Raw genomic sequence first — 23,001 nt, 5'->3', positions numbered from 1 at the left:
TTTGGTTTTGCCGTCAATATTCTCCTCTTTTCGCCTTTCAATTCATCCAAACAGAACGTTTCCCCTCTTCCTACCCCCTCCCCACCCTCCCTCCCCATCCCCCAGCTTTCAAAAATAAATAAAACCCTCAAATGGCCTTTAAAAACAACAAAAAAACCCAAACAAACAGGTATAGACACCTGGCCTCATGCTATCCGGCATGCATCTAAAACCCGTGGTCTTGGGGGAGACCCATTGTTGGTTTGTTTTAATACGCACAGGGGGAAAAAAAAAAATAATTAGAATAAAAGACAAAAAAAAAAAATATTACGAAGGGAAAGGGTGAGGGGGGAAAGAACCAAAATATATATATATATATATATTAGATTCTATAAATAATCCAGAGTCATTTGTGCGCGGGTCTGGGGGTGCTCACAACCTGGTGATGTCCTCGGGGCGCGGATCCTGCGCGGGGGCGGAGGGCAGCTCCTCGCCCGCGGCGGCGCTGGCGGGGGCCGAGGCGGCGGGGGCTGCGCGGACTTTGGTGTTGGGGAGCCTGTGGTCTTTTTTCCACTTCATCCTCCTGTTCTGAAACCAGATTTTGATCTGTCGCTCCGAGAGGCAAAGCGAGTGGGCGATCTCGATGCGTCGCCGCCGGGTCAGGTACCTGTTATAGTGAAACTCCTTTTCCAGCTCCAAAACCTGCTGCCTGGTGTAGGCTGTCCGGGATCGCTTGGGTTCGCCTCCATTGTAATTGGGATTCACTGGAAAGGAGGGGAAGGAAAACAAAACCAAAAAAAAAAAAAAAATCCAAACAAACAAAAAAAAAAACACCGAACACAACCCAAAGCCAAGAAAACAAAAAAAGAAACGAAAAAACAACCCCAACAACAAAAAGACAAAAAAAACACAAGCAAAGAAAAATAACAAAGCGGAGGATAAAAAATAATAATAAAAAAAAATAACACAGGGGGGAAAAAAAAAACACACAAGGAAAATCAGCGTGGATGGAGAGAGAGGGTCGGGAGAGGCGACTGGAGGAGCCGGGGGAGGGAGGGAGGGGGGGAAAGTAGTAGGCTAAATAGGTAATAAAGAACTTTGGGCAGCTCAAGAGTTTCTATTCTAATAGGAAGGGGTTTCCCTGGCTCAAAAGACTGAATTATTTATGCAGCCCTTACAAAGCTTTCCGAGTTTCACACATACATAACAGAACGAGCCACATGGCTGAGGCTGCCCACAGTAGCTCGGCTATAAAATTTATGGTGGGTGTAATTACCCATTCGGAGTCGTAAATCCAGTTCAATTGTGCTAACCCAAAGCCTCTCATGGAAGGAGATAAAAAAAAAAAATAGAGAGAGAGAGAGAGAGAGAGAAGGAGCAGGCATGGGGTGAAAATAAGAGAGCAGAGAGACAGAAGAGGAAAATAAAAGTTGCATACCAGTACTGACGTGGATTTTTTTCATCCAGGGATAGACTATGGGCTGTTTGGATGCTGTGCTGGTGGGGTGCTCGGGGGGTGGCTGGCTGCAGGCTGGAGGGGCTGGGGATGGGGTGGTGGTGGAGGAGGAGGACAGGGCAGCCTGCTCGCAGAGCTGCTGAGCTTTCTCTGCGAGGTGTTGGGCTCCGGCGCTTTGCCCCGGTCCCCTTTGGAGAGCGGCTGGAGCCCCCGGAGCCTGGAGCCCCCCGCAGCTGTAGGGGCGCTCGGGGAAGGAGGCTCGAGGCACGGGGAACAGCTCCGGGTGGTGATGCTGGTAGCTGGACTCCCTCGTCCGGCTATAATATTCCGGACTGTGGTCTGGGATGTAATTATTTTGCGAATATTCCTCGCATGGAGGAAATTTCGGATCGATGTAGTTAGAGTCCATCAAATAAGAGCTCATGATCATTAATTTCTGGAGTGGAAAATAATTTTTCTCGCTTTGTCGTTTTTCTGCTCCATAAAGCCCTCCTACTAGCTGGCGACCCTGTAAAGTTACTTTCACCATGTGACATCCCCGGCCAATCACACCCGGCAGCCCAGTCCCCGGATAAGGAACCAAAAGCTGCTGCAAATGAACCCAAATTGGAGGGGGGGGGGGCGTGGGAGCCGGAGTCGGGGCGGGGGGGGGCGAGGGAGACGTGGGGAGAGACCTGAGGGGAGTGGGGTTACCTGAAGGTGTCTGGGAGGGAAGGGGGGGTGTGGGAGGGGGAGGTAACCCCCCCTTGGGGGGGTGGGAGGGGGAGGTGGGTGTGCAAGGGGGGGGGAGTGTGGGTGTCAGCATCCCTGAAGGTGTTTGGGGGGTGCAAAATAGAGGTACCCCCTGCTTTGGGGGGGGGGTAGGGGGGTAAGGGTGAGGTGAGTGTGCAAGGGGGGGGAGGGTGCAAGGGTGGAGGGGTGTGGGAGGGGGAGGTGGGTGTGCAAGGAGGGGGGAGTGTGGGTGTCAGCATCCCTGAAGGTGTTTTGGGGTGCTGCACAATAGGGGCACCCCCTGCTTTTGGGGTGGGGTAGGGAGGTAAGGGTGAGGTGAGTGTGCAAGGGGGGGGGAGTGTGCAAGGGGGGGGGAGTGTAGGTGTCAGCGTCCCTGAAAGTCTTTTGGGGGGGTGCACAATGGGGGCACCCCCTGCTTTGGGGTGTGGGTAGGGAAGTAAGGGTGAGGTGAATGTGCAAGGGGGGGGGAGTGTGCAAGGGGGGAGATGTAGGAGGGGGAGGTGAGTGTGCAAGGGGGGGGAGTGTGGGTGTCAGTATCCTTGAAGATGTTTGGGGGTTGTACACAATGGGGGCCCCCCCTGCTTTGGGGGGTTTGTGTAGGGGGGTAAAGGTGAGGTGAGTGTGCAAGGATGGGGGGAGTGTGCAAGGGTGGGGGGTAGTGTGGGTGTCAGCGTCCCCAGAGGGTGTTTGGGGGGGTACAATGGGGGGACACCCCCACTTGGTGGGGGGGGGTGTAAGGTTGAGGTGCAAGGATGGGGGTGTTGGGGGGCACCGGGCACCCCCCCGCAATCCGAGCTGGGTACAATGAGCCCCCCACCCTCGGTTTCAGCGTGTAAGAGCGAGTGTTTCCCCCACCCCCCCCAAAACTCTACCCCCATCCCCACCAACCCCCCCCCTTTCCCAAGGTTGGGGAGCCTGCAGCGGGTTCACCCCCAATTCCCCATCCCAGACCCCCCCATCCCGGCCTGGAGAGGGTTAAACCCCCTCAGCACCCCTTTTTTTTTTTTTTTGGGGGGGGTGGGAATTTACCTGGAAGGTGGAGGTGGGGTTCGCAGCTCCATCACTGCCCCCACCTGCAGGGCGAGGCGGGGGGGTCCGTGTCCCTCCAGAGAGCAGGGACCCCCCCTTTGCTCCCCAAATTCCCCTCCCCCTTGGCTCAGCCCCTGAGGTTGGTTTGTTTTTTTTTTTTTTGGGGGGGGGGGCGCCCCCCCTTCACCCCAGACCGCTCGGTCCAAGCTTTCAACCCCGACCTCTCCATCCTCAGCCTCTTCTCTGTGTGTTTAGAGACCAAGCGATCTAATTTTTGGGGTGAAAACTGGAGGGATGCGTTAAAAATGGGATGTTGATGAGCGTGGGCATCGTTTACGCGTGGGGGTCCCTCACAGACCACTCGACCTTTGCTTGCAGCCCTGATCTCTCCATCCTCAACCTCGTCTCTGTGTGTTTAGAAAAAAAAATAAAAATAAATAAATATATGTATATATATATATTGGGGGGTGAAAACCAGAGGGATGCGTTAAAAATGGGATGTTGCCACGCGTGGGCATCCCTCACAAACCACTCGACCTTTGCTTCTCTCCTTCCTCAACCTCCTCTCTGTGTGTTTAGAAAAAAAAAAAAATAAATATATATATATATATATATATTTGGGGTGAAAACCAGAGGGATGCGTTAAAAATGGCTCCTACCTCCCCTGCGCAGGTCAGGGAGCTGCAAGGGGATGTCAAACATTTTAGGAGGGTTTAACTCCCTCAATTAAAGCTTTTTTTTTTTAATCATCTCGCCCTAAAGAGAGGGGCAGAGGAGGGAGGTGGGGGATCCCCTCCTCGCGCTTGATAACAATTATAGTCGAAAATCATAGCTCGCAGGGCATTGCCATATTTTACTTGATAACAATAAAAGTGACACATAAAGTTAACTGTTTATGTTTTATTTATTAGACTAAATGTGCCAGCGGTGTCGGAGGCTTTTGGCTGGTTGTTACAGCTTTTTATGGGGTTGTAAAACGCCATAAATCAGTCAGGGAGGAATGGTCGGGGCTCTTTGTGCTCCTGCCTGGGAGTTGGGTGTTTGCGGTGGCTGCTGCTGCTTCTGGAGAGGGGGAAAAAAGTCATAAACGGGGTTTTATTTGGATTATTATCACCACCCACCCACGCACGTTCCCCCCCCAGGCATCACGGAGATGCTGGGTTTGACCCTTTATTTTATTATTATATATTATATATTATATATTATATATTATATATTATATATTATATATTATATATTATATATTATATATTATATATTATATATTATATATTATATATATTAGATGTTATATAATAATAGATAATATTAGATAATAGATAATGTTATATATTATAATTAATAATAAGAAGAAGAAGGAGAAGAAGAAGGAGAAGGAGAAGAAGAAGATGAAGCCCTGGCAAAGAGTTTTTGCTCCGGAGAAACCACCTTTAGCAAACGCCATCAGCAGCAAGGATGGAGGAGATTTAATTAGGGGCGCAGCAATTAGAGGAAAGCAGAACTTCCCAAGGCTCTGGCATCGCCCATATATTCCCCTAGAGACGAATTTGTGACTGGGAGACGCTCACACAAATTCGAGTCTACAGGGTACATATAGGCGACGGGGGGGGTGGGGGGGGTAAAAAAGGGGGTCTGAGCATCTTTTGGGGCGTGGAATAAGTCGTTTTCTGCTTTTTTTATTAGGGGGGTGATTCGCGAGGCTTCGCTAATTGCTGCCCCCACGCACCCAGCTCCTTCCTAAAGTTGTAAATCCTATAGGAGGTACCTATAGAAGGGGGAATCCTCCCCCTTCCAGCGAGATTTTGGGGCTGGGGGGGAGGGGGGGGGGAGCTGGGAGGTTTGGGGAAAGACATGAATAAAAATATCTTCCAGAATCCAAAACACTGATTTAAATATATCCAATAAATTCCTTTTTTCCAGCTATACTTCATCCCCCTCAACCACCTCAGACACATGCAGGGCTCTGACATTTATAGTTCAGAGTGATGCAAACAACTTTATTCCAAGGCTGAGGGGATGTTGAATAAAGATGGAGAGTTAATAAAGTAATTTTTACCTACGCACATCCTCCCCCCCCCCCTAAATATATGGTTTTCAATAAGAACTAGTAGAATAAATAAATATCCACAGGTTGTTTCTCTTAGGGCTGTGCCGGATTGGTTAAAAAAAATAAAATAATAATTAAAAAATACTAAAATAGGAAAATAAAGCAGGAAACAAACCGGCCGCAATCAAAGTATTAAAAAAAAAAAAAAAAAAATCAAGGCGTGAAGGTCACAAACTGGGCGGCTCCGGCCTCTCCTCCTTTCTCAAGGGGGGGAAACGCAACTTTATTTGCAGCGCCTGCATCCCAATTCCCACCCAAATATCTCGGTTTTTTGAGGACTTTCTCCATCCTCCGTGTGGCTGGAGGGGCTGCCTAGGAATTTCCTACAAATTATTTTTAAAATCCCCCTTGATTCCTTAAAATTTGACTCCAAAATCAAATTTTTCCGTTTTTTTTTTATTCTTTGTGGATTCCTGTTTTCCTCCAAACGCTTTTTAACTGGAGTTTAGAGCTGAGATGTTTGCATTTGGTTATTTATTTGACACCCACTCCCCCTTTTTATGTGGGTTTTTTTTTCTTTCTCTGTAAAATAAAGTCTGCGGGGCCGTGTGAAGAATAGTTGTACAAGAATCTGGCTCTTTTGTCTATAAAGCCGCCCTCCCACCGCTCTCCCCCCCCCCCCCCGGCCCCCACCAGCACAACCGTGGCCAGAAACCACTTTGCGAGGGACAAAAACCACCTCGGTGGAGAGAAAAACACCCCAAAAAAATGAGAAGAAAACATCCAAAATTTCATTTTGGGCTCTGTCTCCTTTTCCTACCCAGGGCGAGGGCTGCGAAACAGCGATGCGGGGATGGTTTTAAGTACAAAGAGGCTTTTTTTTTTTGGCTTTTTTTTTTTTTTTTTTGACAGTACCGAAGAAAAATAAGTATTCATTGTCTCTGCGGATTCATTGTGTTGGCTATTACCATACTGACCGTTTGGTAACCTGTACCTCAGCCCATTAGCAATCTGTGCTTCCCAGGAAAAAATGAAGTACCTATCGACTGGGGCTTCGTTATCCCGTATTCCATAAAAATAGGGAGAGCTGGGGGGCAAAAACCTCCTTGGGATGCGAGGATTCCATTTTTTAGAGGGGAGGTTTTATTCCCAGCTTGTTTGGAGCTGATTATTGCACAATCAGGGCTTGGAGAACTAAAAATATTTTTTTTATTATTATTTTTTTTATCAAGAGTTGGGTTCTCTCCACTCTAGGCGACGAGACGTAATTAATTAAATCTTAATTTCCCCTCACCGGCTCGAAAGCGAAGGCGACCTTTGCTTTTTTGTCCCTTCCTAACGCAAACAGACAAGCTCTAATTTATGCAAAGAAATATGCAAATGTTTAATTGATTTTTTTTTTTGTCCTTAAATCTGTTGTCAGTAAAAGTAATGAATCGGCCTAAAACGATTTTAATAAGCAGAGCCTGTCACCCCAAAGTCCTACCCTCTACATTTTTCTTTGGAGGCTTTTTTTTTCGCCTCAAAGAAACGAATAATGTAAATATTTATTTTATCATTTTAACGCGTCCGAGATGAATCTTTCTGGTGGAGGAAAGAACCACCCAAAAAAAAAAAAAAAATAAAATATGCAAACCAGTTTCTCTCTTTTTCCCTCCCCCCCCCTCCCTTCTCACCCCACCCAGGAATTCAATTTTCTTCGAATCTCGTTGAAAGTGGCTTTTTAAAAAGTGGCCGCATTTTAATATTGGTTAGACAGCGTGACCTGAATTTCACCTCAACTGTTTGACTTGATCCAATAGGTCACTGCCAAGGAGTTATTGATGGGGGAACTCCATTGAAATTTCTCTCCTCACAAATGGCCTTTAGATCTTCTAGCGAGTTCAATAACTAGTTATAATGTAGAAGGGGAAAAATGAAGCCCAGAGGCAAACTAATTTGATGTTTCATTTTTATGCTGGAGAAATTGTTGGTTTTTTGAGCCCCTCGCCTCCTCCTCCGCTTCCCCCAAAACAAGGAGAGGGGGTGGAAAAAAAAAAATAAAATTCAAAATAACCTGGGTCGGAGCGAAGCCCCTTCCAAAATCGCTGGAAATCGCTCCTATTTTTATTTTATTTTTATTTATTTATTTAATTGGCACCGGCGCTCCAGGCCGGGAACTCTTCGGGACTTGGGGAGCCCAGCAAGAGTGAAACTTGCTGCGTACGACGAAAAAAAAGCTAATTTTTTAAATTTTCTTTCCCTATTTTTAGATTTTTCCTCTTTTCCGTCTTTTTTTCCTGTTTTTTCTTTTTTTCCTTTCCTCTTTTCCGTCTTTTTTCCTATTTTTTTCTATTTTTCTTTTTTCTTTCCTCTTTTCCGTCTCTTTTTCTTTTCTTTTACCCTTTTTTCCTTTCCTTTTTCTTTTTTTTTTTTATTTTTACCTACCTTCTCTTCCTTTTTCCCCCTTCCCCTCTTCTTTCTAGGAGAATTTCTGTTTCAAATCAACCCACCGCTCCCGCGATCCGCTCGCACCTCTCTCCTGAAACCAAAACCAACCCTCAAAGCCCCTCTCGGAGCTGGAACCCAGCAATAAACCCTCTCCCTCATTTTATTCCCTTTTTATTCCATATTTATTATATGTTATTTATGTGCTGGGTCTCCCTCTTTCCTGTGAGCACCTCTAGGCTCTACCCTGGTTTATTCGCCTTGGGGAGGGTTTTCCTCTCTTTTTTTTCTTCAGATCCATCATTTTATAGGCTTAAAATATTTATTTGAATGGAAAGGAAGAGGAGGAAGAGGAGGAGGATGCTTTTAAGTGGGATAAATACAGGAGCTGAGCTTTCTCCTTGACTTTTTCATAGACAAAGGCGACTTTTTCTGACCCAGCGGATAATCGCTGAGCCCTGGGTTAAGTTGAAAAGAAAACATTGAGGGAAAGGGCGTGTTTTTTGGGGGGGGAGGAAGTGAAAGTTGGAGGAGAAAGTGTCCAGGGAGCCCATCAGCAGCTCCTTGGCTCTCATTGTGTGGGATGGAGACAAATATAAACTTGAGGATGCTCCTCTTTGAGTGCCACTTACTGCTCTCCCCCCTGGAAATCATCCTCTGGGATGATAATATTAATAATTAACATCATCATCTCCCCCTTTTCCCCCCTCCAGCCTCCTCCTCCAGCCCCTCCCGGGTTGCAAATCCCCTCTCTGATCCTGAATCCTTGGGCCAGGGGGAAGGGGAGTGGGAAAAAGTTTCCGTGTGGGGCTAAGAGCACCAAAATCGAAGGGATTGTCCCCAGAAAGTTGATCCAGCGCCAGCTGGGGGTGGGAATTATCCCAGGGAATTTGGGGAGGGGGGAGCCCTGAGCGGCTGTTGCTGCAGAGAAGTGGCAGAGGATGCTCAGGGATGCGGAGCCCCTGGCCTGGCACCAAAAAAAGAGGTGGAGGGGGGTAAAATAAGCGAAAATTCCCTCTTTTCGGTGCATTTTGAGCCTCCCCAAGAGAAGACGAAGCCAAATTTTCACCAGCCCGAGCTCATCCCTGTTCAACCCCCTTTGCGATTAAAATCGATCCCGACAGATGCTGCCTCTAGGGAGGCGACTCAGCACTTTTTAAGGAAAAAACCCAAAAAAACCCATGCAGAACCCCTTTTTTTTATCTCCTCGGTGCTCGAAGGCCGCGTTGCTCCGAGCAAACCCCCCCCCCCCCCCGCCCCCAGCCCCACGCAGCTCGGAGGCTGCTGGAAGCTCGGATCAATACCCTGTTGTTATTAAAACCTCGAGTTAACCCTTCCCGAGGCTGAAGGTCAATCAAAACTGGGGTGGGGAGGGATGGAGGAGGGGGGGGACACGCGCTGGGGGGGGACACAAGTTGGGGGGGGGGGGGGTCCTGCCCTCGTAGGGGGGGGCAGCATCCCACGGAGAGGGATGCGGAGAGGAGGGGGGTGAGGGATGGAGGGGGGTGTTGAGGGGCAGGATGATTTAAAACCCCGGGTTTATCGCCTTTGGGGACGCGTTTGGAACTCTCGGGAGGTGCAAACACCCTCTTCCTACGCGATGCGCGCAGCTCCGCGCCCCTGGGCGCAGCCCCAGCCCCGACGGCTCGAAGCGAGGCAGGGAAATTCGACTTTTCCCAGGGGTTAATTCCACTCCCCTGGGGATGAGGGATGGGGGAGGGTGTCCCCTCCGCACCCGCAGCCCCCCCATGTATTTAAATAATAATAATAATAATAATAATAATAATAATAATAATAATAATAATAATAATAATAATAATAATAATAATAATAATACGCCCATCCTGGGACTCTTGTTTGGGTGGGAAACAGGGATTCAGGGCTCAGCGAAGGCACTCCCCGCTCCCTTTTAATGTTTATTTATATTTTTTTTTCACTAGGGTACTTTCAGTTTAATCTTTCGCAGCGCAATAAACTATTATCTTAGTTAATCCCCAAGGCGAATCCATCAAAACCTTTTAATAAAAAGCGTTTTCGTGGCATCCGCGGGGGCTTCAGCAACAGGGGCTGCGGAAGGGAGAGCCCTGGGTTGTTTTTTTGAGGGGGTGGGGGGGTCTCCCTAAAATTTCCTGCTAGGAAAATGGGGGGTGAGGGTGTCCCCCCCCCCCCGTCTCTATGGGGCCATTAGGATTCTGGAGCTGTGGGATCCATCACTCACGGCCCCCAGAGCAAAGGGAACAAGAGGAGCCGTGAGGATGATATAGAGAAGGAGGCCGGCAGCATCAATCCAGAGCTGATAAGAAATCGGCTGCTTCCCGGGGAAAAAAAAAATAAAAAAAAAAAAATCGGGGAGGAAAAAAAAGAGAGGAAAAATTAAAAAAAAAAAAGAAAAAGAAAAGGGGGGGAAATGATAGGGAAAAAGGTGGGGGAGAGGAAAAAGGGAAGAGAAAAATTGAAAAGGGGGAAGAAAAATAGAAAGAAATAGGAAAAAAAGGAGGGGAGGGTAAAAGGAAAAATAAAAAGGGGAAGGAAATAGAGGAAAATGGAAAAAAGATAATAGAAAAAGGGTAGGAAGGAGCAAATGAGAAAGAAGAAGTAAAGAGGGAAAATAGGAGAAAAGGAAAAAAGAAAAATGGACAAAAAGAGGGAGTGTGGGAAATGAGAAAGAAAAGGTAAGAAAGAGAGGGGGGAAAAGAAGGAAAAAAAAGAGGAAGGGGAAAAGAAAAAAACGTAACAGCCCACTTGCCTAGGACGGATCTTTTGGGGAAAATCGTATTTATCAACGTTAAAGGTGCCCTCGGTCCTTTGGGTTTGCTGGGAAAACTGGGAAAGGTGAGCTGGGATTTTTTTTGGGGGGTGGGGAGCAGCCCTTGGCCTGGAGAAGCCCACGAGGGGCTGTGGACCCGCAGCTCCCCCCAAAATCTTCTTTTCAGCCCCAGATTTGACTCGTTTGGGGCTTGATTGAAGAATTGGGGCACTGGTGCAGCGCGCCGAGAGCCTCCCATAAAATATCGGTTTGTTCATACTCCACTTCCCCCCTTCTACGCCCCAGCCCATTTTTTAAAGCTTTCTATGTCTCCACAATATTAAAGAGAATTAATTCCGACAAGATCCAGGTACCGAAGAGGAGCAGACACAGATGTAAAGTGTCAGCTTGAGTCTGCAGGTAAATATTTCCCCTTTTCCCAACACGTAAAAAGGTTTTTTCCACCTCGGAAAGGCTAGGGAAATAATAGGAAAATAGGATTTTTGTTTGCATGGACACGAATAAGCCCACGCCTTTTTTTTTTTACCCCCAGACAATCCCTGCTGGATGCTCCGGAGGGAGAAGAAACCTCCCCAAGGGATGCTCAGAAACCCCTCCCAGCAAAGAAACCCTCAGTGCTCCCCCCAAATCTCTCTCAGCAACCGGGGGGAGGGGGTTGAACCACCCGGGGGGATTTTTTGGGGTGGGGGGATTTGCTTAGATTCAATATTTGGGAGATATTGGGGGGGGGGGGTGTAGATCTGAAATTTGGGGAATATATAGGAGGATTTGCTTAGATTCCAAGTTTGGGAGATATTTGGGGGGGGGGGACTCAAAATTTGGGAGATTTGGGGGGGGAAAATTTGCTTAGATTCCAAATGTGGGGGATTGGGGAGGGGAAATTTGCTTAGATTCCAAATTTGTGGAATATTTTGGGGGGGATTTGCCTAAATTCCAAATTTAGAGGATATTTTTGTGATGGGGGGGGGGCTGTTCTGCTGGATCCTAGCGAAAAATGCAGAGGAGAGGGTGGGGGGGACACCTTGGTGGAGGTGATGGGGGGAATACACACGAGCTACCTCGTTATTAATTACAGAAACTCATCAAGCTCAGCCTGCAAACCCCCTAATGGGAGCTTTGTCGGGGGGGGGGTTGTGGTTCCCCCCACCCCACACTAAGGAAAATGGGGGTTGAGCTTTGCAGGAGCTGTGTCCCCCCCCTCCCCCAAGCTCTGTCCCCCCCTAAGGTGCACGCAGAGGATTTACTGGGGGGGAGAGGCCTTAAAAATAAACCTAAGGGGGTTTCCAGCGAGGGAATTTGTGTTTGGGGAGGAAAAACAGAGTTTGGAGGGTGAGGGAAGGAAGAGAAAGAGATGGGGATGGGTGGGAAGAGAGGGAATGAGGAAAGGAAAAGATGGAGAGAAAGGGAGAGAGAGAAGGAGAGGAGGAGGAGAGAAGAAGAGAAGGAATTAAAGGAGAGGGGAAGGAAGGAAGGAAGGAAGGAAGGAAGGAAGGAAGGAAGGAAGGAAGGAAGGAAGGAAGGAAGGAAGGAAGGAAGGAAGGAAGGAAGGAAGGAAGGAAGGAAGGAAGGAAGGAAGGAAGGAAGGAAGGAAGGAAGGAAGGAAGGAAGGAAGGAAGGAAGGAAGGAAGGAAGGAAGGAAGGAAGGAAGGAAGGAAGGAAGGAAGGAAGGAAGGAAGGAAGGAGAGAAAAGAAGAGAAGGAATTAAAGGGAAGGAAGGAAGGAGAGAAAGGAAGAGAAGGAATTAAAGGGAAGGAAGGAAGGAAGGAAGGAAGGGAGGAAGGGAGGAAGGGAGGAAGGGAGGAACTAAAGCCCCAGGAGGGACTGGAAGAAGCGGGGAGCTTCAAAAAAATCTCAATATTACACTTTGCTGACTCCCCCCACCCAGTCTTTTTTTTTTTTTTTTTCCCCCTAAACCACCAGGAGAAGAAGTTCAATTTTTAAAAATCAGAGCGAGCAGCAGCTCCTCTTTCCCAAACTCCAGCAAAACTCTCAGCTCCCGGACGCGGCTAAATAGCAGAGGTCAACAGTAGCCGCTCTCCTTTCCCTGCTGCTTATTTTACTGCTGAGAGGGAATCAGAGGAATCTGCTAAGTGCCAAGAAAACATTTAAATAGATCTGTGCCTGCTGACATGACTCTGTGTGTGTGTCTGTGTGGCCAGGAGGGGATACCCCCTCACCCCTATGGACTGTGTGTTTTTATATATATATATATAAATATATATCCACACATAAATATATATACACACATATACATGCACCCTGACACATATACAGCACACCGGTAACATAAATATCCTTGCAAACACACCCCGAGCAAGAAGAAAAAGGCGGATAAATTGTGTGCAGGCAGAAATAAAGGTGGATTTTATTTCATATCCAGCCAAATCTTGTTGCTTTGAGACTTTTCCCCCTAAGGAGAAGGTGAGAGTTGGGATAAAGAGATAGAAAGGAGCTATTCGGAGGGAAAGAAATCGGTGTGTTTGGTTTTTTTCGTCCTAAAAGCAGAAAAAGTGGATGGAGAGGGTGGAAATTCCCGGTCCCTGCTGGGAAAAAAAGGAGGTGAGTCGCCTCTCAGAAAAAAAAAGAAAAAAAAAAAAGAAAAAAAAGAAAAAAAAGAAAAAAAAGGAAAAAAAAAAAGAAAAAAAAAAGGAGGGGAGGGAATAGAAATCGATAAGTCGGGATTCAACTCTTGACCGGGAAAACCCAGATCAAAACATCATTTGATAGAAAAGGCGCTTTGCGGAGCGGATAATAAATCAATAAAATCAATCCATCAATAGCATGTGCAGGGACAGGCAGCTCGGCTGCTGCGGAATGGGAGGGGGGGACACGGAAAATGAGGCTTGGAAACTCGTCCCCACCTCGGGGAGGCAAGAAAAAAGCCCCAGATGATGGGTTAGAAACCTCGAGCTGCACCTATTGCAGCCGATTTGCCTCCCACCCCCCAATAACCTGTTTCTTTTCCAGCCCCGAGCTGAAAATACGAGGAGATTCTGCTCCTCAGAGCCATTCTCCAGAGTTTTTTTTTCTTTCTCCTGTCCAATTACGCAGAAAATTATTTTATTTGTGACTCCAAAGGGGGAATTTCTCAAGAACGCTGGATTTTTTTTAATCCTGCAATTCCCACCCCAGACGATTGGAAGCTCTCCCGGTCTCGCACGCAGCATCTAAACTCGAATTAAATGGTACCAAGGCGAAAAAAAAATCCAAATATTCGGAAGAAATGTCTCCAACCCGGCATTTATTTTTAATGACAACCTCCCCCCCCCTCCATCCATCACCGAGAGGAAGAGGTGGGAAATGAGAGGTCGCAGGGGAAAGGAAGAGCCGAGTTTCATGTGGGATGCAAAAAAATTTCATTTTTTCTCCCCAAATTTGGGATCCCCGCCGCGTTTCAGCCACAACCAGACGGGACACACGTGGGAGAACATCCCCTTTCAGCCCCAAAAAGCTCTGGTGGCCCCTAGGGAAGCTGGAGGTACCTCTCCCACCACTAAATAAAGGAATAAACTCTAATTTTTAGCAATTTTCCCCCACTTTCCAAGCCTGCAGCACCCAACCTGGCTGGGATAGAACTTGGCGGGGGGGGGGGGGGGGTAGGTACTCCAGGTACCCCCCAACCTGAGATCCCTGAGCTGGGAATACTGGCCTTGTCCCATGGGAATCCACCTTCCCAATGGGACTGGGAGGAAAAAATAATCATAGAACCATGATGGATACTAAAATCGAGCTCCCAAATTACACCCCCCCCCGTGGGTTTGTGCAGCCCCCGGCCCTGGCGGCAAAGAGGGGGGGTGAAAAGGGCTGGGGGGAGCTCATAAGATCCGTGCAGAAGGGAAGTTCACCCCCAAAACTGCTGAAACCCACCCTCTAAAGTCACCGAGACCCTTTGCACAGAGCACTGATCCCCTCAAAAGGGCTCAGCCCCTACAGGACCCCCCCCAAATGAAGATCTACAAATAAAGCTTATAGTGAAGGAGGTTAAAGTACACACACACACACAGAGGGAGCCCCAAAAGGGCCACAGGTACCGGGGGGGCAGCCCTAGACCCTCCTCCTGGCTCACTCCCCTGACTTTGCAGGGGGATTGAGCCCCCACAGGGGCCTGGAGAGGAAAGAAATTGTGGGTTCCCAAGTGCTTCATCATGTTCCTGCCTTTTACTCCATCCTTTCCCCAAAGTTTGTGCTTGCAGAGCTGGGGGTGACCTCCCCGAGCACCCTGGGGTGGGGGGCAGCCCTGTCCCCTGCTCTGGGTGGGGAATATCGGTCCCTGAGGTGCAGAGGAGGTCCCTGAGGTCCGGCCTGGCTGAAAGGGGGTCCCCATCTCTGCGAGGGAGCAGTTAGGTGAAGCTTAGCACCCACAGGGCCCCCCCAGCATCTACGAACACACCTCAGCAACTCCAAGCTCCACAGAATCCCTCCCCAGCACCCCCAGAGCTTTCCCCCAGCACCTCCAGACCTCTCTCTACACCCACAGAGACCCCCAGAAACTTCTGAGCACCCACAGAGACACCCCTCCAGCCCTCACAGACCCCCCTCAGCACCCCAGAGCCTCTCCAGCACCCACAGAATCTCCCTGCACCCCTAAAGCATCCACAGAGCCCCCGAAGTCCCTCCAGGGGAAGCTGCACACGTGATGCGTGAGCGTTTGCGTGTGCACAACGCCTCGTGCCCACAGTCACACGTGTGATGGGGTGTGCGCACGCCCCTGTGAGCACACGTGTGCGAGCATATGCACATGTGTGTGCAAAAGGTGCATTCAGGTGTGTGCATTTGCACACTCACCTGCGTGGAATGCATGTTCATGCCTATATGCGTGCGTTTGCACACCTGCCTGTGCACACACACGTGTTTTCCTGTGTGTCCGTGTGCGTTCCCAGCTGGAAACCCCTCCAGACAATCCGTGTCACAGTGGAAACACCTGCCCCCCCCCCCTCCAGTTACAAATGTGTCCCCCAACCCTGGATGTGCCCCCCTAAATCCCAGGCCTGGAGTACCAGCAGGATGGGGCCTTCTGGAGGGGAGGGCACAAAACTGAGCATCAGCATCCACATCCCCCCCCATCCTGAGAGGAAAAGGGGCCTGGTTATTGAGTGGGAGGGGTGGGAAGGGGGTACCCCGTTGTTTCTCCACCTGGAGGGGACCTCGGCGTGGGGAGCAGATGGTGAGGCCACTTCCCCCCCCACAACTCCAGCTGCATCCCCTCTATTCCTTCCCCCCCCCAGGAGGTTTGGTCCCGAAGGGGAGTGATGGGGAGCATCCCAGCACCCCAAGGGATCCCCAAAAGGGCTCCCCCAGCTGCCACGCACACCCTATCCCACTCGTCATCCCCCTAAATTTCACTAAACACCTCCCAAGCAGGGAGAGGGGTCCAAAGCCCCCTCCTCAAAGCCCCTCTCCCCGCTGCATGACCCCCCCCATGCATACTGGGAGGATGCAGACGGAGCCCCCACCTCACACACCTGCCCCAGCCCCTCTGCTTTTATTTCCTTCTCATTCCTTTCCTCTCCTCTTTTTTGCAAAACCCAAACCCAAATAAAACCTACACACACACACCAAGCCCCCTCCCTCTCCAGACTTAGGGATGAGGCAGAAACTTAGGGATTCACCCAGGCTACCTTCAGGCTGTACCTTGAGGGGGGGTTAATGGGGAAAAGGGGGGGGGTTGATGGGTTAAGGGGGGGGGTTGAGGGGATGAGAGGGGTGGTTGATGAGGAAAAGGGGGGAGGTTGGTGGGGAAAAGGGGGTGGTTGATGGGTTAAGGGAGGGTTGAGGGGAAAATGGGGAGGTTGATGGGGTGAGGGGGGAGGTTGATGAGGAAAAGGAGGGGAGGTTGATGGGTTAAGGGAGGGTTGAGGGGAAAAAGGGGAGGTTGATGGGATAAGGGGGTGGTTGATGAGGAAAAGGGGGGGAGGTTGGTGGGGAAAAGGGGGGATTGAGGGGGAAAAGGGGGGGATTGATGGGGAAAAGGGGGGGTTGCTTGCCGAACCAGTAACATAGAGACCTTCTTTTGGCCTTATCTCCTCTCCAGCAGCCCTGAGGATGTGAGGGAGGGAGGAACGTGGAGATTCCTGCTAGATAAGATCCTTGCCTGCAGCTCCCCTTTGCAAAACTCACATTCCAGCTTTATATCCCCTACATACCCCCCTCCAACTCAACACATCCCCCTTTCCCACGCAGGGTGGGGAATGCAAAAAATGTTTTGCCATTCCTATATGTGGGGTTTTTTTAAAATTAAATAATTAAAGTACATTAAAAAAAAAAAAAAAAAAAAGAGAGAGAGACTTAGATGAAAAACTTACTGGGGTGGCCAGGGAGATGCTGGTCCAGGAGCCGCCTCGCTCAGCACTAAGCGCCTTGTCCCACTGTCCCAGCATTAAACAGCTCTAGCAGCTGCGGTGGTGGACAGTTAAGATTATATATGATGTAAATATATTGTGGGTTTGTCAGCTCCCCCAAACCATAAAACTTAGTTTAATGACATCACGTGCTCCCTGAGAGCCATTCAGGGCTTTTGCTTAGGGCCATCCACATAAATAACCTTCAAAAGTTTTAAACTACTAAATTCACGTAGAAGCCATGAGTATTTCTGCTAATGTTCTCATGTTCTCGGTGAAACTAAAAGAGCTTTGCCTTGTTTTTTTTTTTAGTTTTTGGTTTTTTTTCCCCAAAAGAAACAAAAAAAAAATCAAAACAAACAACAAAAGCCCTGGATTTCTAAAAAAAAAAAAAAATATGGAAGTTTGGTTGGTTTGCTGGTTTTTTTTGGCCAGTTTAAGTTCTCACGGGGTTGACACGGATGACGGGGCAAGGTAAGTCCTTTTCTATTTCCTTCTTGAGCCTTTGGGAAGGGATTGAGGAGCCGAGAGGGGAAATCAAAAGGCAAATCTCTTCCAGACAGCACCAGCAACAACATCCACCCCTAAAAAAAAACCTAAAGAAGAGGGATGAGGGGGTGCAGAGAGCCCCCCAGCCCCCTCCCAGGGCAGGAGAAGCCACTAATTAATCATAAGTAGCCGCCACTCCTTTCCGCAGGGTGGAAATGCGAAAGTTTGGGATTTAAAGTGATTTTTTTGGGCTGTTTGGGGTGGTTTTCCCCTCCCTGGGGATAAAACACGCGTGGGGTAGGAGCTGGTTTAACCCTTACCTGGACAAAGCCAACTGCCTTGACAGCTTCCAGGTTCAAAAAGAGGGGGGGGAGGTGTTGTTAGAGAGCGAAATGTAATCAAAATCAAAAATAAAAGCCCAGAGAGGCTACAATAACACCGGTGAGAGCGAAGGGGAGAACGTTGCTTAAGAGAAAATTGAACGGAATAACGAGCAATTACCAGCAGACGCCAAGAGGGGTTTTGTGCCTCAACCACCAGTCAATAGATTGACGCAGCATGGGGAAAAAGAATAAAAAAACGGAATAAAAGAGGTAAAAGAGATGATTGGAATCGTTCCGGAGCCCTCCCAGGCTGCTCACAATCCCCCCCTCAGGCCCCAGGAGCCCCCCAAGGCAGAGGCAGCACAGAAACACCTCAGAACCTTGCTAGTTTTTGCACTATTTCACCCCAAACCGGTGGAGAAATGACAGGCGAGGCGGTAAAATAAAGAGGATTTTTTTTTATCCAGCGGCTGTGAAACGGCAGGAAAATTAAATAGCCTCGCAAGTCGCCAAAAGAACCAGAACCCCACGTCCACGAGTAGCAAAATCATCAAATCAGCTGATGAGGATTAAAATCAAAGCCCCAGTTGAGCCCAATTTGCTAATTGTACCCCTCGAGGCAGCCGCTGCTGGAAGGAACTTTTGTTTTGCAGGTTCAGGAAATTGTTCCCTTGTTTCCCGTGTGTTAAAGGAAATCCTATAAAGTTTTATGGGAGCTTATTGGCTTCTCCCAGCATTTGTTTTCCGCCTGTAAATAGCTGGGAAGGCACAGGAGGAGCCACCCTGGGCGTCTGGAGCCTGGGAAAAGGAGGGGGGTGAGCTCTATGCAAATTCCCCAGCACCCACGGGTGGGGCTGGAGGGGAGGGGGCTGCTCCCAGCCCTGCCATATGGCTGGAAGGGTATGGAAAAAATCCATATGGATCCGAGTCCTGGCCTCTAGGATGGATGGACACCCCCTGGAAGGCGAGTTGCCATCCCAGGAGCTGAGCTGGGAGCATCTCGTTAGGCCCCTCAGCCCTAGCAGGGACTGAAAATGATGCATATTGTAGATTAAAAAACCCGAATATAATATAATATAATATAATATAATATAATATAATATAATATAATATAATATAATATAATATAATATAATATAATATAATATAATATAATATAATATAATATAATATAATATAATATAATATGTTTTAAAACATCCTATATATAAACCAAAGCCAATAAGGGGTTGTAGCCCCCCTGCAGCATCCCCAGGGGCTGCTCCCTAGGGAAGAGGAATAGGGGTCCAGCAGGGCCTGAGATCCCCAGTCCCCAAGCATCCCCCCCCCCTCACCTCATCCCCATCCCAGTCACCTCCAGTCAGGCACTGGGACGTCCTTCCCGCATCCAAACCTGCAGCGAGAGGCAGCAGCTGCCAGATTTGGGGGCAAAAAACCGAAAAATAAATCCTTTTATCCCGAGTATGCATTAGGGAGAGAAGAGGGGGAGGAGAGAGAGAAGGTAATTTTATCAGATATTCCTATTAAAATGCCATCTGCCAGCCTGGAATGAAAAGCTTACGAGAAATAAAGATGAAGAAGTCTGCACTGGGACAGAGAGGAGCTCACCTTCCTCAGGGCCCAGCCAGAGCTTAACCCTTAATAAAATAAAAAGCCCTTTTTCCCCTTTCCCATCCTCCGGGAAACAGGAAAATCATCCCATCCCTTTTCCAGTGTGGGGGAAAAGGATGCTCTGAGCTCAAGCATCCCCTCATCCCTCCTGAAACATGCTTTTTTTTTTAGTGCATAAATAAGAATATTTATAAAAATCACTACTTTGGCAAAGCACCAGAGGAGGAAAAAGCTGCTCCAAGGTGGGAAAACACAGAAGTATCTGCCCGGCGCGCCAACTTTGCTCTTATTTACTGTTTATTCCATATAACAAAATAGAAGTTTCCTTACCCCATTGGCAGATGAAATGGCAACCGATAAATATACCAAGATATATATATATGTATATATATAACTGATGAATTGATCTCTACATATAACTGATGAATTGATCTCTACAGATAACCGATGAATTGACCTATATATATACATATAAAACTGATATATAGATATGTAACTGATAAATATACATCATTGGAGGGGGAGAATAAAAGAAGTTACTGCAAAGGACTGAATTTAGACAGAGATGTAGAAATTTGGGGTTCGCCTTGGCTTCTTTTAATATACATCTTAGCATTTAGCAAAATCTACAGTAATTACGCGACAAATAAATACACAATAATATTAAGTCCAGAGGTCGGTTTGGTGGTTTTTTTTTTTTCTCTCCCTCCCCCACCTCCCATGCTGCAATTTTCCTGCTCGGAGATTCCGGGGGAGCCGCTCAAACCGGTGTCGTGTCCCCCCCCCACACACCCCCCACCCCATTCTATTCGTTTCTTTTATATGCAAATAATAATAAAATGATGCCAGCCGAGTCCCAGCGCAAACAGACACCAGGGACCCCCCCTCTCTGGGCTTCTATAAGTGGATTTTAAGGAGTTCCGAGTCCCAGCGAGGGGCAATATTTTCCTTTCCGACTCGAGGGAGCCAAAGCGGAGGTGCCAGAGCATCTTTCCAGGGCAATTCCCACATTAAATCCCTTCTCCCATCAGGGCGAGCAGAGAGCGAGGTTGGGAGTTCGCAAAACTCACTGGTTTGTGGGGGTTTTTCCCCTTATTTTCTTTTTTTTTTTGTATTTTTTTTCTTCTTCACCAGCTCCTTGTTTCATTTTTCCTGGGAATATTGCGGTTTTTTGAGCTGAGAGGACAGGGCCCAGTCTCCCTGCGGATTTTTTTAAGCCTTTTTGGTGGGTTTTTATGTTTCTTGGTGATTTTTTCCCACAAAAAGCGCACAGGTTAGGACACTTAGTACCAACCTAAAGAGCGAGACACTCAATTTTTGCTCGAAGCTAACAGCGGGGTTGGTTTTTTTTTTTTTTGCATACGAGTTAGAGCTTCTCTTTGTCTGAGGGATGATGAGGGTCCATCCAGCAGCTCCCTCCCTCCCCACCCCAAAAATCAAAGTTTCCTCAAGGTCGCTTCCTCCAGGATGGAAAAGACAATAACAACAACAACAAAAAAACCCCTAATAAAACAATAAAAATAAAAGCAGGGACCCCCCCACCCCATCTCCTGCCATCCCACCTAAAGAGCATCTTTGCTTTTCAACTTGGAATCTTTCTTCCACTTCATCCTCCGGTTTTGAAACCAGATTTTGATTTGTCTCTCGTTGAGGCAGAGGTTGTTGGCGATCTCAATGCGCCTCCGCCGGGTCAGGTATCTGTTAAAATGAAATTCTTTCTCTAATTCCAGAGTTTGGTAGCGGGTGTAGCTGGTTCGGGAGCGTTTCCCATCCGTTTCTAGGGGGGAAAAAATAAATAAATATATATATATATATATAGGGACACCGCATGAAAAAGCAAAGCGATCGTGGGTGGGTTGTGTTTATTTGTTTTATTATTTAATGATAAAATCCGGTTACAAATCAGAAGATACAGAAGTTTTCTGGGGCTGGGGGCAGGCAGGGAGTGGAGAGGCTCAAATCCTCCGCTCCCCAACACCTTCAGCCCCCTCCTTCCATTTTCCTTTCTAAAGATCAAACGCATGTAGATGAGCCAGAACTGAACCTGTTTCCTCTCGGACAATAAATAAGTGTACAAAGGAGGAAAATATCTTTTCTTGGAGATCTTGTCTCTTTTTCCCCCCCTCTCCAGCCCTGGGAAGGTGGAGGGGAGAAACCTCTCCACGCTTTCCTTCTTTTTTTTCAAAGCTCACCCTCCAAGAACGTGTGTATTTCAAGTTATTTTTAACCCCCCTTTCCCAAAAAAAAATGGAATATTGCCTTTTATACACGTTTTGTTTCTATGATCCAATTATGCCGTCATAAATTTGGGCGTCTATAGCCTCTAAGCCTTTTAGTGGACAGTTTTACGAGCAATTGATGCCTTAGTCGTAAAATTTACGACCTCAGGTTTTTTATTATTTGCCCCGTATGGCCTATAAAAACCCAAGGCAAAAAAAAAAAAAAAAAAAAAAGGAAAAAAAAAATCCTGTGAAGGAAAAAAAAAATCCTGTGAAACAAAAAAAAAAAAATCAAGAAGTGAAAGTTTTTTTACCATGGCTCATGTGTAGTTTGGTCATCCAGGGGTATATTTGAGGAGGTTGTTGCTGCTGCAGTTGGGGTCCTCCTTGCTGAGCTGTTTGCAGGGGCTCAGCTTTGATTTCAGCCGAGCTCTTAGATCTCTCCTCCAGCGGGTTGTTTGCGCTCTTCTGGCTGTAAATCCCGGGATTTAGGGATGCGGGCTCGTCCCTGCCTAGAGGATGCCCCGAAGAACCCATCACCGGGCAGGAGGGTCGCTCGGGGGGAGCTCGGGGGGTCGCAGCCGCGTCCAGGGATCCGGGAGCCCCCGAGGAGGGGAGGGAGACGCTCAGGTCCGAGCGGTACCGGGGGGACTGAACCTCAGGCACAATCCCATAATTTCCATAACTTTGCATGGCACAGGCAGGCACGGGGGGACTTGGCTTATAGAACGAGTTGGCGACGTAAGAACTCATGGCGGAGGAGGGGAGGAAAAAAAAAACCACAATAAAAAGGGGGGGAGGAATGAAAATTTGGGGAGGGGGGATCGAATTCCCCCTTTTTCCCCCTCTTTTTTTTTCTTTCCCCCCCTTTTTATCTTTTTTTCCTCTTTTTTCTTTTTTTGTTTCCCTTTTTCCTTTTTGATTCCCCTGTTTCCTTTTTTTCTCTTTTTGTTTCCTCTTTTTCCTTTTTGTTTCCTCTTTTTTTCTTTTTGTTTCCCCTTTTCTCTTTTTGTTCCCCCTTTTCTCTTTTTGTTTCCCTTTTTTTTCTTTTTGTTTCCTCTCTTTTTCTTTCCTCTTTTTTCTTTTTGTTTCCTCTTTTTTTCCTTTTTGTTTCCTCTTTTTTCTTTTTGTTTCCTCTCTTTTCCTCTTTATTCTTCTTTTTATTCCTCTTTTTTCTTCTTTTTCTCTTCCTTTTTCCCCCTCTTTTTTTTTTTTTTTTTCAACCGCTTTGATTAGGGTGATTTGTGGCCCTTTGAAGTTCAGGGCTGGGGGGGGGGGGCGCGTTTTGTTCCTCCTAAAGTGCAGAATTTATAGGTGGGGATTCTTCTTTCCTTTTTTTCCCCCCTCTCCGCGCTGCCCAAATATGGGATCTATAAGTGGCGTCACGTGACGGCGCCGGCCACTCATCAATTTGCCTTGATGACCCCGGGGCGGGTTAATTGATGGGCGCCCGCGGAAGGAGCCCGGGGGGGTACGCGGGGGGTACGCGGGGGGTGCGCGGGGGAGCGCGCCGCGGGACGGCGAGGCGGCAGCGGCACCTAGTGCTGCTCCGCGGCAGCGCACCGCCGCTCCGCACCCCCCCGC

General features: G+C 48.0%; 2 protein-coding genes across 2 annotated transcripts; both read right to left on the bottom strand.

Moving 5' to 3' along the window:
• Positions 1-268: 268 nt before the first annotated feature.
• HOXC4 (homeobox C4) lies at positions 269-2,050 on the bottom strand. Its single transcript, XM_069879472.1, has 2 exons — positions 1,418-2,050; positions 269-743 (listed from the first exon to the last, which is right to left on the bottom strand). The coding sequence occupies exons 1-2, from the start codon at positions 1,962-1,964 to the stop codon at positions 412-414; spliced, it is 879 nt and encodes a 292-aa protein (XP_069735573.1). The 5' UTR covers positions 1,965-2,050; the 3' UTR covers positions 269-411.
• Positions 2,051-3,825: 1,775 nt separating this feature from the next.
• Positions 3,826-22,215, bottom strand: HOXC5 (homeobox C5). The gene is made up of 3 exons (XM_069879693.1): positions 21,732-22,215; positions 20,761-20,975; positions 3,826-4,258 (listed from the first exon to the last, which is right to left on the bottom strand). Exons 1-2 carry the CDS (start codon positions 22,168-22,170, stop codon positions 20,761-20,763), a joined length of 654 nt encoding a protein of 217 aa, XP_069735794.1. The 5' UTR covers positions 22,171-22,215; the 3' UTR covers positions 3,826-4,258.
• Between the last annotated feature and the right edge of the window lie 786 nt (positions 22,216-23,001).

The sequence above is a fragment of the Phaenicophaeus curvirostris genome, chromosome 38 (assembly GCF_032191515.1).
Source record: "Phaenicophaeus curvirostris isolate KB17595 chromosome 38, BPBGC_Pcur_1.0, whole genome shotgun sequence".
In the NCBI taxonomy this organism is placed as follows: Eukaryota; Metazoa; Chordata; class Aves; order Cuculiformes; family Cuculidae; genus Phaenicophaeus; species Phaenicophaeus curvirostris.
The sequence above is the reverse complement of the archived record's forward strand: the minus strand, read 5'-3'. Positions and strand labels throughout refer to the sequence as shown.